This window comes from Pezoporus occidentalis, unplaced genomic scaffold (assembly GCF_034315485.1).
Source record: "Pezoporus occidentalis ecotype Australia unplaced genomic scaffold, CSIRO_AGI_Poc_V1 ctg237, whole genome shotgun sequence".
NCBI classification, from domain to species: Eukaryota; Metazoa; Chordata; class Aves; order Psittaciformes; family Psittacidae; genus Pezoporus; species Pezoporus occidentalis.
The window spans coordinates 193,162-209,300 of NW_026914255.1; the positions used below are offsets into that span (position 1 = coordinate 193,162).

Sequence of the window (16,139 nt, forward strand, 5' to 3'; positions counted from 1 at the left end):
CCTGCCTGTCCCAATAAGAGACTATTCATTTATCTAAAAATGTTGCTTCTCCTCCCAGTAGATCATCATGATTACAAGACTGTTACTACAAACAGCATAAGTTTTACATGCTTTTGTGCTACAAAATTTACTAAACCACAGAGTGCCTCATGCACATGACTTCCACCTTAGTCAACATCCCAGTGACAGCAGCTCTGCCCATCGTCAGTCACCCAGCAGCTCCCATCCTATTCATGTTCACAGACTGAACAATTGCAATCTCAGCAGTTTCTTTCATGGAAAAATAATATCAACGAGAGTATTTCAGCTGACAATAGTGCAGTAAGTGATTCATTCTTCCCAAGAAAAAAATTATCACTGTCTACTTCTGTCCTTTATTTCATGTCATCTTCCCATCTGTTCTACTTGACTTAATACAAAGCCAAGAGCAGAGCAAAAACTGTTGAAGCTGCCAAGTTTCCAGGATCCACAAGAACTGCTCAGCACTCGGAGTAATGGACCTGTCTTACAACATTCTTTTTTTGTTTTTGTAACCAAATTATTCTGTGCTTCAGTGTAGAGCAGTACTAGATAATGAGTCATTGGGGAAACTTTCAAATGTTGTTTAGGACCCATAGAAGTGCTGAGATAAAGAATGCTTAACTTATTCTACTGAGTCTAGAATTAAGGTAGAGGTTTCACGGAAAAGAATTTCTCATGAGAATTCCTGCCTTGTCCAGTTCTTCATAAATTTAAAATATATACTAACCCCCCCCCACAAATCCTTTCTTTACACAGTAAAATGGTGACTTCTGTAAAACCAACCTAGAAAATACCAGTTTAAAAAACCCTGTGTGTCTGTCTGTATCACACCTCTAAGAAACATTCTGTTTACTACAAAGTGGCAGTAAACAGCAATTCTTAAATAGAGAAATAAGCTGAGAGATAAATGCAAATGTCATGAAGGAGAGTTTCAGCAGCTATTTTTTTTGCCTTTTCCCCACTGAGATTCCACTGCGAGAAATTGGTATGTGTATTTTCAGTGGCTTGTTGGTGTCATAACTGTCATATTTAAGTGAGAACACAGTCACAATGAGCAAGCTCAATGTTAATTTCAACATTATCCCCAGATGCACCACTAAGATGTATGATTAGAAAGGAGTCACTTTTGTAGAGGGAGGTGAACACTCTGTTGAGCTGGGGAAAAGAAGCACTTTTACCTTTTAATATCAAAAATCCGGTTACTGAAATTTAATACAAGATTTCTGGATACTTTCCCAGGCGAGCAGTTTGAAAACGAAATGGCAGAGATCTGTTACATCCTAGAAAGACAGACTGTATTCCTCACCTCATCAATGAAGTAGTGTCAGTCTGCAAATGCATGTTCATGCAGCTTTCAACCAACGTGCCTGGTTTCATGAAATATAGATGACACTTTTTTTTTTAAACTAAAAATACATGCCATTTTAGCTCCACTGAAAAACCAAGAGTAAACATTCATTTCTGCAGTGTGAATCAGATTATTGTATACATACCGCTTCAAAAATACCATCCAAACAAATCCATGGGGCTCCAGTCAAGGGACTCCAATAGCCTTGCATCCCACAGCACCAGCTAACAGCAAAGAGTTTATTTGAAAGTATTTTTTGTTTCAGCAGTTATGCACTTACCACGTTCTCTCTTTCCTTAGCTCAGCCAGCTTGTGCAAACGTCGAAGGGCTTTCTCCTGTTTCTTTTCATCTTTCCATGACTTAGATGCTATGTTTCGAGCAAACTCCCTCTGTTTCAGCTCCTTCAGTCTCTGCAAGAAATAGTCATATAATGCACACAAAATAGGGATGATGAAGATTTGTAACAACCGTTATAGTGCTTTCTGGTAAGCACTCATGATATGATTAATTTTTTTTTTAACCTAAACAAAGTGACCCATTCAATAGATTTCTACATTTCTCATGAATAACCATAGCTTGTTTCCTGATCATGTCTGATGAAGCAGTTAAGCAAACACCGAGATTCAGTCCAGGATCTCATTCAATTTCATCTCCAGCCTGTTCCTTTGGGGGAAATTAAAATGCATAGCTCTGATGTTCCACACGAAAAGGGGATTTCATTTTCTTATATCACAGAATGACAATACACAGAGACTTCCCTAATCCTCCATGTCAGCAAGAAGTCCTAAACCCTGTCAGTGTATTGCTCAGTTATTCAGTGGGTCCCCAGTATGGCTTGCAGTCAAATGACATTATTTTATGAGATTATAATCTCACAATTCCGGTAAGAATCCAGTAATTTGCCATTTAGTGGCTGAAGGTTAATGGCCAGCCACAAGCAGGGGCCATGTGGATTTGTAAGAGCAGCAATTCTAACTTCAAATTGTTTTAGCGGTATTGAAATCTCTTCATAACACTGGTGGCACCTAAGAAATACACATGAAGTAGAATTTGCAGAACTCAGCAACGTTCTGATCCTTCTCAGTTTTTTATTTCACCCCTTTTGTGAACACTCCTCATATACTGTCATTTGCTTCTTCACTGAAAGGATGGTCAGTCACTGGAACAGGGTCCCCAGGGAAGTGGTCATAGCTCAAACCCTGTCAGAGCTGAAGGAGTATCTAGATGATGCTATGGTTTAGTTTCAGGTAGTCCTGCAATGAGCAGGGAGTTGGAACTGATGAGCCTTATGGGTCCTTTCCAACTTGAGATATTCTATAATTCTATGATTCATTTACACACTGAATATGTCTTTGCCATTTTGGGTGATGCTAATGCTACCCTGGCTGTGCATTTAATGCCAAGAGACATACATTTAGAAATATGCTGAGACAGAAAACAAACACATAAAAATGAGCCCCACTCTAAATTTTCAACTTTTGCACTATTTATCAAATAACTGGATACCCATAATAGATACAGAGAAATAACTTAAAGGTAATTACGTTACTTTCTAGTTATCAAAATCTGTACTAATACTGTATAAGGTAATAAATACACTCAAAACTGGATGCATGGTAATTTTTTTTCCAAGAAAAAAAGCTTGAAACATGAAGCATCCTTGTAGAATATTTCTTACCCCTGTTCACTCCTATTTTCCTGAAGATCATATGATTCTGACCCTGCTTCACACCAGTCACTCATGAAACCCAAAGTATTTCATTTCATAGCTGACTTCTGAGTACTCAGAATACAAGAGAAGGGATGAAATTTGCTCCTTTCCCTCCACCCCCACCTCTTGACATTTAAAGACAGAATTTCATTCCATTTTGTGGAGCTTAATAATTTTAAAGGGTTTATTTTCCCCTCCAACACATGAAAAGAAGTATGTGGTAAAGCAGGAGAAGAAAAGAGAGATAAAAGGGTGCTTTTTCACAAGATTATAAAAAGAAGCTTGAGTGTACAAAAATCCATAATTACCCTCCAGCAGCAACACTTTACTGTAATTACCAAGATTATTACAATTTGTGATTGATTCTGAACAGATTTTTGACCCTTTCAGTCTTACTGCTGAAAGTTAGCAGGACTCCCTGCCATCCCAGGATGCTAAAGTGAACACAACTCCATGTTTAAGGGAGTAAATAGGGTCTTGCTTAGAGTGAATTGGGAAAATGCTGTTAGAGGAAGTTTGACATGGTCTTGAAGGCATAGAAGGCACATTTCAAGCCTATCACTGCCAAGCAAACACCATTCTGAGCTTCTCGTCAGCCCCATCAGTCATTATCTGTTTTACACGTACCTGTTACAGAAGAACCATTCCCAATTTTTAAGTAAGTAAATTACTCTCCTTGATTACTACAAGACAGAGAAATCAGGCAGAAGTTTTGTGTGCACAGCCTTCATGTTGGACTGCCTGCTCTTCTCTTCTGGAGAACTTCTCATTTCAGAGCTCCCCTTCTATCAGACCTCCTGCCAAATACACCACCCCTTTGCCATTTGGAAAACTGGTCTTAAAAGAATATGAACTACTTATAAAAGGTGTCTGGGTTTTGTTTTGTTTTGTTACAACTGGTATCTCAGTCTTTTTCATGGAGAGCTTAAGCAATATGTAAGGAGTGATCTAGTGAAGTGAGAAAATGTGTGTCCCCATTTTCTTATAATGTAATTATTTTCCACCTGTCTTTATTTAGCCATCTAATAAACTATCATCACCTGCACTCCCTCACTGTCCTTGGTCATGCTAGCACTGCATTTATACTATGCTATATTTGTATTTTGTTTATTTTGTTTGTATTATGCAAATGAAAATGGTGTATTACCAAATTACACATAAAATACCATAACTCCATGGATTCTGAACATCACAAGCCCCCTCCTTTAGAATTGTTCAAAGTAAATGGCAGTAATAAAAAGCAAAGTGTGCCTTATTCCTAAAAAGTGTCTTTTTCTTAATGTGGCAGAGCTATTCACTAGTGGTAACTTCAATAGTTAGCTTAATGCCTGTTACGAACATTTGTTTCCATGTATCAGTAATGTGCTAAACACATCAATGTACTGGCTTTCGCAAATCATAGGTGTGGTTATGTGGATATAACTGTACCAGTTTACAATAACAGAAACAAAGCTCGCTAAAGACACAAGGTTAGACAAGTTAAAAAGGGCTAGAACTCTTGAGCAAAACAGTCACATAGCAAAAGAATTTGTAAAGGTAAAAGAAAGAAGGGGGGGGGCTTGAGAAAAGCTAGTGACTGAAAAACATAAAGTACTTTTTAGCTTAACTTAGGTTGTAGAAAGAGAACAATGTTTATGTTGTAAGTCTGTGGAATTTAGTGGCCCCACTAAACATGAGTTAATTGTTTCACAATAGTCTTCTAAAGTAGTTTTAAAGGACAATGTTTGTGTTGTAAGTCTGTGGTGAGATAACAGGATTTAGTGGCCCTGCTAAACATGAATGAGTTATTCCATCCTTCTACTTATCAGTTAGTTTAGAGACAGAGCCTCCCAGACATCTGCTAGCTCAGGATACTCCTTGTCTGCCCATCCTGCAATAAATTTTGCAGGAAGGTCACACTGTTTTAGATCTTTGCTAGTTATCAGAAGAATTACAGATACAGCTGGTTTCAGCTAGTTGTGTGATTACTGGGGCATTCAACTGTGCCAAAGGTGAAAAGTACACTGTGAGGAAGGCTGCTTACTTCATCTTGAAGACCCCTACTCACAAGAGGACGACTGCTTACTTCGTCCTCAAGACCCCTGCCCACAATCACCAGAGAGCAGTGCGCAGATGCCAAGAGGAGAAGACTTATGATAGTAAGTTCTTGGAGCTAGTTATAATATTCACTGCCTATATGTGGGAATTATGAATATGTATGTAAATAATATAATAGTGAAAGTATATAAACCTGTAACAAATACTAATCACTTGCGCCTCTGGCTACGGTCATGTGGCCAGTGCTGTTGCTTTTGCTTTATTGACTTTGTCCCTCAATAAAACCTTGTTATCTCGTTTAGAGGAGTGAGTTTGTATTTCACAAGTAAATAATTACCAGGCAGTCACATCATATTTATATGATTGACTCCTTTATTTTGCTCTGCTTATGAACCAGTTCAAAGTACGTAAGTCCTAGGAAGCAGAGTTCAACAAACAGTTCATGATGAATAACTAAATGACCTTTCTCCAAAAGAATTAAATGCCTTCTTCATTATTCTGACACACTGTACTGCTACTTTGAGCATGCAGTACACGTACCACCATTGCTTTGCAAATTATTTCCCCCAGCCCAGAGCAATGGGAAGCCTGACCCTCATTCTTCAGCCTTGAAATAGGATCCTGCAACTGGGCTGCTTTCACTCAGGCAGAAGCTGGAGTATTTTAACAAATCTAACTGTAACACTGAGCCTGAAGCAGAGATATTCCACCTATTTCTAACAAACTGGAGCATAAATCTTACTGCACACCCATTACATCATGCTGAACTGAGGTATGAGAGTCCAGACGAAAAGGAGGACTTTTATCAAGTCCTATGTACCTATGCATAGATGAAACTACACATGAGAAACCCATATGAGGTCTAAAGTCATGTGCAGCTGCATTTCACTCTCAGGCATAGAGTGCAGGTGTCCCCAAGCTTGCCATGGAAGATACCTATCAAAAAAATCAAAGAAATCCTAAATGGACTTCCAACGGGACCCCGTTTCTGGTTACTTCACCCTCGTCTTCATTTGCCCACTTACCACATTCAACAGTTAATTTCAGCATGCCACTTTTCAAAAAGTTCATGAAGAGTTTTCCTAATTCTCTGCTGAATTTTTGTATTTACATTAGTAATAATTTACATTAATAAATATACCCAGGACATCACAAGCACATAGAGGCTGAATAGTGAAACACAATGTACCTGAACACTGTTGATACCAGGTGATAAAATGGGGGGGGGGGGGGGAATAACAAAAAACCCACTCCAGACTCATATGACTTTGTACCTTGAAAAGTATAATTTAACGTTATCAGATAGAGCAGAGTCACAGCTATAGGTGTACATTACAGTGAGAAAACTGACACACTGCTGTGTCTATACCACACACAGAAAATACAAATTAACTGGCACAAGGACTCTGCTTTTGCTCCACTGTGCCTGCCAGTGACAGTAGCAGTAGTGTGAGACCATGAAGACATGGGATATTCAGCCCTTCAAAATCAAAAAGCTGATTACTTAAACATGGGGACCATGGGTTGGTAGTTCAGCACTGTTATGGAGGTTGCACAAGAGCGGCATTTGGTTTATTTAACTTTTTAACCATTTCTTCCCTCTGAATCTGTATATGACATAAAATACGTTTTTAATTGTTAATAGAGGTTTTTTCAGCTTGTATTCAGTTTGTTTTTTTCTTTTCTAAAAATCTGATTATTGCTTAATATAGTGATTAAACGTGAGTATTTCTTGGCTGTTGGTGATTATTCTAGAAGTTGTGCATATTCCCCTTTCTCTGAATACTATATGACTGTTGTCAATATACTCCCTGTTAACTGAGATGGTTTATTGCTTCTTTATGTGAATTATGGTAGACAAACAACAACAACATACTCATTAGATAAACACTTGTCACACTAAACCAGATTTAGTATTGTTTTCTAAACAGGATTGAGCCTTATCAAGTATAAATAATAACTGAATAGATCAGAGCTTCTGTGACATCTGTAAACACTCAAATGTGGAAACATGTCATTTAAAGCAGAAAAGGTTGCTTACTAAGATGTAAAATACACATCATTTCCTTCTGCCTTTGGTGGCTTGTGTGGGCATATATATTTTGCTGGTTTGCAACTGAAGTACCCTTCATACACAGTAGCATCTCTTCACTTGGGCTCTGGTCTGCAATTCTACATACTTTTCAGAATGATATCTTTGATATTATTTAAAAAAAACCCAAATCACTCACCCTTTGTAAAGATTACAGAAAAAAATTAAAGCTCGAGGAATAAATACTACAATACAGGGAAAACTTACCCTGTTAGTGCCACAGGCCTTCCCCAGCATTAAACAAGGCAAGCTATTTCTACAGAAAGGAGAAATGTCAAGATTTCTCAATGAAATTGGTAAATCAACTACTCAAATAAGTAGGCCAAGCAAGAAATTAATAGACAATCATTATTTTTTTCCACGCTGCCAGCATGGAATTAATTGCTGAAATATGTTGCTGCAATAGAAGACGAACAGGAGGAATTTAACAACAGCCTACAACTGCTCGACAGTGAGTTGCACAGCAGATGGACTCACTTCTTGCTAGTGTCAGGGAAAACTTCCTGCCTTGGTGCTGCGGCACTGCAAGCAGTTACTAAGAGGGCTGTGGTACATACTATTCCTGTGAGGGTGGTGTGGTGCTGGCACAGGGTGCCCAGAGAAGCTGTGGCTGCCCCACCCCTGGCAGTGTTCAAGGCCAGGTTGGACAGGGCTTGGAGCAACCTGCTCTAGTGGGAGGTGTCCCTGGCCGTGGCAGGATGTTGGGACTGGATGAGCTTTAAAAGGTTCCTTCCAAGTCAAACCAGCCTGTGATTTTATGATGTGGCTGAAGAAAGCCCCATCTTACTTGATGATCTCATGTTGGTGAGAGGAAAGCCAGCGAATCCTTCCAACCACCATTTTTACAACTTCTCTTCTGCAGTGAGTTATCTCCTCACTTTATCAGTATGGACTTCATTGGCCATTCAATTTGTCTTTAAGACACCTTTAATAAATAACATCAATCTCTTGCTGGCTTATGAATGACTTTCAGTTTGTTTCAAGTTATAAACTGCTTCTAACTGCCTCTGCCTATATCTGCATGCATCTTACTTTGAGCTGCAAAATTTAAACCTTTTCTGAAAAACTGAAAGCTTAACAAATTTGCAGCATTTTGTATGACCAGATATTAAGCCCTCCAGATGTTAGGGAACATATAGGTTGTAAATAACTCTTTTCCTCTCCTATTTCTACCATGAATTGCAGTCATACTCTCCTGATGGTCTTTTAATATTAGAAGAGATCTAACACACAGAGATACATAGGATTTAAAAATAGCAAGTCCTTGGAGCCCACAATATTGCTGGATGGAAGTGAAACTGCACTGCTTTCCAGCACTGTCATGAGCACTGTCATGAGCACCACCCCAGACCTGGGAGAAAATGGGAATCAATCAAGAGGAAGGGAAGACTGGGATTGTTCTAACTGCCCATCATGAGCCTGAAGGGAGGTGGGTGATAAGAAGCTGAGATTCTTCATGATTTGGAAGATTTTTATTAACATGAAATTAATTGATGCAATGCAAATGTTCACAAACAACTATAATTTGTCATGTGCATACTTTGGCAGTATGTGGTAGTTTGGTTTGTTCTGTAGCCTGCAAAGAAGAACTGTTGAACCAGCTTTTACATTCAGATTCTAAAAACATATATTAAAGCATGTATTAATTTATACAGCTGAACATTCACTGTGGTACTTTCTATTTTTGTGATACAAAACCTGGAACGATTTTATAATGAAATATAATTAGTTTTTGAGACTATTCCATACTTGTATATGTAGCGTCTTGAAAAGCGTCATGAGTTCAGTTTGAGTTTCCTATGCAAATTCATGGCAAAAAAAACCCAAACAAACTCTTGACCTTAAAATGAAAACCAAAACCAAATGAAAATTTTACAGTTTTCAAAATCATAAGGAAAATCAGAACATTAAATATTTTGAACACTTGCACCTGTAATATACATGAAAGCTAGTTATGTTTGATGAAGATCTTACTAATTACTCTTGATTAAATGACTGCAAAAGATATGCGCTGGAGCAATAGAAATGAAAATAAATCTTTCTTAGCTTTCTTCTTAACACTTTTGTTTCAGAAATTATCTGCCAGAAACAAACGCATTGAATCATAGAATAGTTAGGGTTGGAAAGGACCTTAAGACCATTTAGTTCCAACGCCCTTGCCATGGACAGGGACACCTCACACTAAACCATGCCACCCAAGGCTCTGTCCAACCTGGCCTTGAACACTGCCAGGGATGGAACATTCACAGCTTCCCTGGGCAACCCATTCCAGTGCCTCACCACCCTTACAGTAAAGAAACTTCCTCCTTATATCCAATCTAAACTTCCCCTGTTTAAATTTTAACCAGTTACCCCTTGTCCTATCACTACAGTCCCTAATGAAGAGTCCCTCCCCAGTATCCTTGTATGCCCCCTTCAGATACTGGAAGGCTGCTAGGAGGTCTCCACGCAGCCTTCTCTTCTCCAGGCTGAACAGCCCCAACTTCCTCAGCCTGTCTTCATGCAGGAGGTGCTCCAGTCCCCTGATCATCCTCGTGACCCTCCTCTGGACTTGTTCCAACAGTTCCATGTTCTTTTTTATGCTGAGGACACCAGAACTGCACACAACACTCCAAGTGAGGTCTCACGAGAGCAGAGTAGAGGGGCAGGATCACTTCCTTCTACCTGCTGGTCATGCTCCTTTTAATGCAGCCCAGGATCAGCACTGCTGGCTCATGTTCATTTTCTTATCGACCAACAGCCCCAAGCCCTTCTCTGCAGGGCTGCTCTGAATCTCTGCCCAACCTGTAACTGTGCTGGGATTGCTCCAACCCAGGTGTAGGACCTTGCACTTGGCATGGTTAAACTTCATAAGTCTGGCATCAGCCTGTCTCACAAGCATGTCAAGGTCTCTCTGGATGGCATTCCTTCCCTCCAGCATATCAACCGAACCACACAGCTTGGTGCCCTCAGCACTCAATCCCACTGTCCATGTCACCAACAAAGATGTTGAACAAGACAGGTCCCAACACCAATCCCTGAGGGACACCACTCATTACTAGTCTCCAGCTGGACATTTATTATGTGGTGATTAATGCCCTTTCAGCATAGTGAGCTCCATGTTTCATATGACATCATTTTAGTGCATACACATCAACTCCTATCCCATATCCCCCACTGTAGGATTCAGATAGCATTATGGCTTATCACTGAACAAGGTTCCAGGACTTTGACAAACAGGTTGTGGAGCATAAATTAAGATGTTTGTTGCTTTTGTTTTAAATAACTATGTTTTCTGAAGTTCACTAAATGGTCACTTGTGCAAAAACATTGTTTTAAGCCTACAGAATTTATGAGTGTTGCATGGTATTTCACTGCAATAGCTACTAACCACATGTATAACAGCTTCGTCTTATTGCAAGCTGTAGGATATTTCTTGTTAGCTTCAGCAAAAATCATCTGAATACTCCGTAAGTATTAAGGACAAGACCAAAGAAAACAGCATAGAAATACAGAATTAGCATCTTTCCTCTCAAATTAATTTTGCCAGATAATGAAAAGAACATAAACCTGACACACACTTGTTCATCCACAAAGTGGATACATATGCTAGTTGCTAATTTAAAGGTATTTATTTTAGTGAATTCAGGCCTAATTCTGCTTCTCTGGAAGTCAGTGGAGTAACTCCCACTGAGCTTAGGGACAGCAGAGGTTTAAAATTCACCATGGAAATTTTCAGCAGCATTTAAGGAAGCTTCTTCAATCAGAAAGATTAAAGACAAGATCGGTACCTGTACCTTCTTTAAGGATCACTTTACCTTCATACCCACTCCTGCACCATTTAGGATTCTAATACAAAAAAACATAAGCAACATCTTAAATCCTGTCCAGAGATGGTTATTCCTGCTGCTATCAGAGGAAAGGGCAATTCTGTAGGGAAAAGGGCTCAAATCCACACCTCAGGAAAGACACAGGAGGTCTCAAATGTGGGGCTGTCCTGAGGCCACAGCTCCTCTTTGCTGCTTCAGAGGGACTGGAACCCAGTAGGAATTGCTTTAGACATCATGTGCCATTCCCTGGTCCCACAGCATTATCCCTACCTTCCTTTTAGTCCAGCAGTGCAGTTTAAGCATGCAGAATAATCTTGCTGAGCAGACACAGTACTTTCATGTTTGACAGTTCTGCTGCAACCAAAATACTGATTCAGGGAGGAACTTTCTCTTGACATTTTCCAGTGGGCACCATTCTCTGAGGGCTAAATGTTGAGTGCTTTATGCATGGGAAATTGTAACTGGCCAGAGAATAAAGTTGTCCCTTGCTCATTTTGGAGACCATTTTAGCTGTTTTCTACATGAATAACACATTTGGCAGCTCTGAGCTCTTTGAGACTTCATCTTTGAGACCTTATCCAACAGCTCTTCGTTCCAGTGCCCGCCAACACCTATTGGTGTCTGCTCTTACCTACCAGTTTTTCACCTGGTCAAGACAGTTCACTGGGTCTCCAGCACTGAAGTTCTCTGTAACATCATGCTGTTATTCTGATTCTTTCTTCTTTGTTAACAAAGGTGGACAAAAAAACCTTTCTACAAGCACATTAAAAAATGCAAGCAGAAACTTTTAGTCTGCTTTCCAGTTTCAGGTTCTTTGGTCACTGACATCTTAGGAAAGACTGACACAGAGACTGATATGAACCTACCAAATCCTAAATCTTTCCAGTCTCTAAAATGTGCACAATGGCTGAAAATTAGGAATTAGTATTTACAGAATATCCTCTAAAGGTTATTTTTCATAATCCTTGAAGGATACACTAATAACTGTGATAGGCTGAAGAAGATACATGAATTCCCACAAAGCAAGATCTTTATTTTAATTCTTTATGTCAGAGTTAAATCACAGTCCCTTTCTTATATAAGTTTTATATTGGATCACTGAGCTGTTCAAAGCCTCTGCTCACAAATTGCTTCTCACCAGCAGGATCTGGGCCTTGCCAGAGATTATCCCAGGACCATGACAAGCTGCTTCAAAAAATATATAGATCTGACCAATGGAAATTGAGACAAGAATGAGCCTTTGCAAATTTTGATACATATCTCACAGCCTCAGCTAACTGGCACAGACAAAACCTATGTTATCCTTAAGTCGACCTTTAATACTAGTCACACAGACACCTCTGAAAAAAAAACAAGATTACAGAAAAAACTTATTAAATATGAAGACTGCATCTCGCAAGGCAAAATTAATTAATATACTGTAATTTGACACATTTTCATTTTCAACTATGCAGATGACGTGTGTTGTAATTCTGGTAACATACCACTGACATTACCAGGAATAGCAGATGTTGGCAGCAAGCTTTTATGACAGCATGTATCTGTGTTTATGTGTATCTTCTACTGCATCACTGCTTTTACAGACTGAAATATTAGTAACTCTAGAGCAAGGATGTATGTGTCACTACATTACACTGATAAAGTATTACTGAAGTTATCAGTAAACCACAGATTGGAGGCTGCTGAGGGATATCAGGACTGTAACAGAGACCCCCAAAAGGACAAGCAAAAGATCAGAGCAGAGGCCTAAAAGTTGCAAAGAATGGAATGACAACAGGGTCCCAGAGCTATAACTTTTAACATAGAATCATAGAATAGTTAGGGCTGAAAAGGACCTTAAACAACACACTGGTGTTCAATTACTGCTTGCTAAAGGAATACAACTTTAAAATACAGATAAAAGTGAGTTTAGGGGTAAAAAGAAATGTGACATATCCATATCCATATCCAAGATATGTAAAAAACATACTACATATACCAAATTTAACTACAATATTGTGAAATATGAAAGAAAAATCAAATAAGCAAATATTTGTGCTAGTAAATGCATAAAAATGGACTTCAGAGTGAGAAGAAAGAAACCATCAACATTAACTTCACCTTCTTCCTGTCAAAAAGGAGGGGAAAACCATCGGTATCAACTTCATACTCCCCTACTTGAAGAACTCAGTGCTGACAACTTACAACAAAACCTCCCTTCTCCAGGAGGACCATATGACCAGACAAGGATCAGAGCTTGCATACATCAGTATCATTACCAGGAATGAGCTAGTAAAATCAGATAATTTGCATTGTAAGTGCTGGTATCATTATAATTGGCCCAATAATTATTTCAGTAGGCTGTTAGGATTTAAGCTGAGCTAACAACAAATCCTTGGCATTGCATGTTGGGTGTGTTTCTTTCCCCACATACCTGCAGAAGGTGTTTGGTCAGAGAGCCCAGCCTCGAGAACTGGCTGAACACAGTATGGCAGAGCTGCAGATTGGTCAAGCAGGTCCAGCTTTCTGTTTTAATATAACCCAGAAGCAATTCACAGCAGCATTCCATTGCCTCAGTTAGATATGAACCTTTCAGGAGATAATTTGCCCTTGATTAAGAATCACTAGGAAATTAATAAAAAACAGTAATTAACTAATAACATAAAACTCATTACTGAATGGAAATGTACCCAAATCTCAGTCTACACTCTTAGACACAGAAAGAAGTTCTCCAGGAAAACTGACAACATCCTTTTTTACCTTTCCTTTCCGATAACAACATTCAGGATAGAAATACATCCATTCTCACAACACAGGTTCTGATTAACTGGTGAGCATCCCACAAGGAAGACAGCACAGAGCACTGTGCACCTATAGCACTGAACTCTGAAACGTGAACCACTATATCACAGTATCACAGTATCACAGTATGCTAGAGATTGGAAGGGACCTCAAAAGATCATCTAGTCCAATCCCCCTGCCGCAGCAGGAACACCTAGATAATGTTACACAGGAATGTGTCCAGGCGGGCTTTGAATGTCTCCAGGGAAGGAGACTCCACAACCTCCCTGGGCAGCCTGTTCCAGTGTTCCGTCACCCTCACTGAGAAGAAGTTCCTTCTCAAGTTTAAGTGGAACCTCTTGTGTTCCAGTTTGCACCCATTACCCCTTGTCCTATCATTGTTTGCCACTGAGTAGAGCCTGGCTCCATCCTCGTGACACTCCCCCTTTATATATTTATAGACACTAATAAGGTCACCCCTCAGTCTCCTCTTCTCCAAACTATAGAGACCCAGCTCCCTCAGTCTTTCCTCATAAAGGAGATGCTCCACTCCCTTAATCATCTTAGTTGCCCTGCGCTGGACTCTCTCCAGCAGCTCCCTGTCCTTCTTGAACTGAGGGGCCCAGAACTGGACACAGTATTCCAGATGGGGTCTCAGTACTGGAGAACAGGCCTCAAGCTTTGATAAAAATAAGAAACAGAAGCCCATAAAAGGCTATCTATCTGACACATAAATAGCAGGGGCAATTAATTAGGTGGACCTGCCATGTATCTCAGCAGAAGGTAGATTTAAAAGGTCTATACTCCTCATGGATAAAACATTGCCACAGAAAATGGAAAAGAAGAGCAGAAGCTTTATCATCTCAAGGTCAATGCAACTGTGTGTTTAGGGAAGTTAGCAAAAAAAGGTCCCTTACTGTCTTTTCCTATAGCAAATTCAAAGAAACAAACAAAAGGACTCTGCAACTAAGAACTACCAATGAGACCTATGAAACTCTTGCCCACTCTTCTCACAAAGCCCAGGAAAAATAATTTTATTCTGAGAACTCCCAGCCCTGCAAACAAACCTCTTTACCATCCTCAAGCACTACACAAGCATTGCTAAAGCACTCTGTAATTAATAACTATTTACAGACTCGATTCTCTACACAATATTTATACTATTTCTGCACAATATTTATACTATTCAGATGAAATGGGTGTCTTTGTTGGTCTTTAGTGCCTCTGGGCTGGGGTAGGAAAAAAAGCTGTAAGAAACTCGTTTTTCCTTGCCATACCCTCTCCTATTCTTTTTTTTTTTTTTTATTTTTTTTATTTTTTTTGCAAAATTGCCACAGATGATGCTTAGGAAAGGTTAGAAGAACACCTTACACAAGCAGCACTTTTTTTCCCCCTGCACACATCTTGGATATATTGTTGGAATTCTCTCTCTTAATGGCATCAAAGTGACTCATTGTTTATGAAAGCTTGAATCCATTCATCAAATTGCCAGCCCCCAAAACTGTTTCTTGCTTACTTGCGTAGGATGCAACTACATAGTCACAGAAATACTCAGAAAGCTTTAGAAAATTACTCAAGTTCCAAAGCTTAGACAGTTTGTGAACAGAACTTGTACTCTTACCTCTACCAAATATACACATATTAAAATGTTCTCTAGTTACACGAAAAAGCACAATTCATATGACATTATTTCTATTATGCAGTACACACGCTGAAAGACTACCATCCTTACCAGTGTGCCACAAAACTAGGCTACAGCAGCAAATGAATAATGGTACACTGGGTGGTGAGCACATTTGTAATTGATGGAAAGGATGACCAAACAGACTTCAAATAAAGACAATCAATCAGGAGACCCATACACCATCTCTAGCTCTGACTCAGAATAACTGTATAGCTCCAGTTGCTAAAGAGAACAGCCTGTCCTTCAATCCTTTCCTGTAAAATGCAGTCAGTGTAAAGCAGCTGCCATGAAAAACATTGCACAGTAACAATACCTGATCTGATTTCTGATTTGAGTACATTTAGAAACAGTTGCAATCTGCATGACCCACTTCATGTTGTTTTATTTCAGAGGCACAGAGATTAATGTTGTCTTATTACAGAGGCACAGACATTATTAGCAAAGTCACAGACCAGCACTAACTTAAAGCAGGAGAATGGTTCACAGTTTCATCATTCAAAACATTTCTTCAGATGGAGTGACAAACATGGGACTTTTTTTAGGACTATTTACCATCTTACCATTCTGCAAAGGCAGCACAAGAGCCCAGTTTGTGCTCCAAAACCTGCACCCGGACTTGGTAAGAACTTCCTAAATTTTGAAGAATCAGGTCCCTGGGCAAGCTGCTAGCAAAAAC

General features: G+C 39.4%; 1 protein-coding gene across 4 annotated transcripts in view; it reads right to left on the minus strand.

Annotated features, from left to right (window-relative positions):
• Positions 1–16,139, minus strand: part of ZNF804A (zinc finger protein 804A) — a 214,521-nt gene that overhangs the window by 4,968 nt on the left and 193,414 nt on the right. For all 4 annotated transcript variants that reach the window (XM_062621986.1, XM_062621987.1, XM_062621984.1 and 1 more), the window contains one exon: positions 1,650–1,780. In XM_062621986.1, the coding sequence (XP_062477970.1) occupies positions 1,650–1,780 (131 nt within the window). The remainder of the gene's footprint in view (positions 1–1,649; positions 1,781–16,139) is intronic.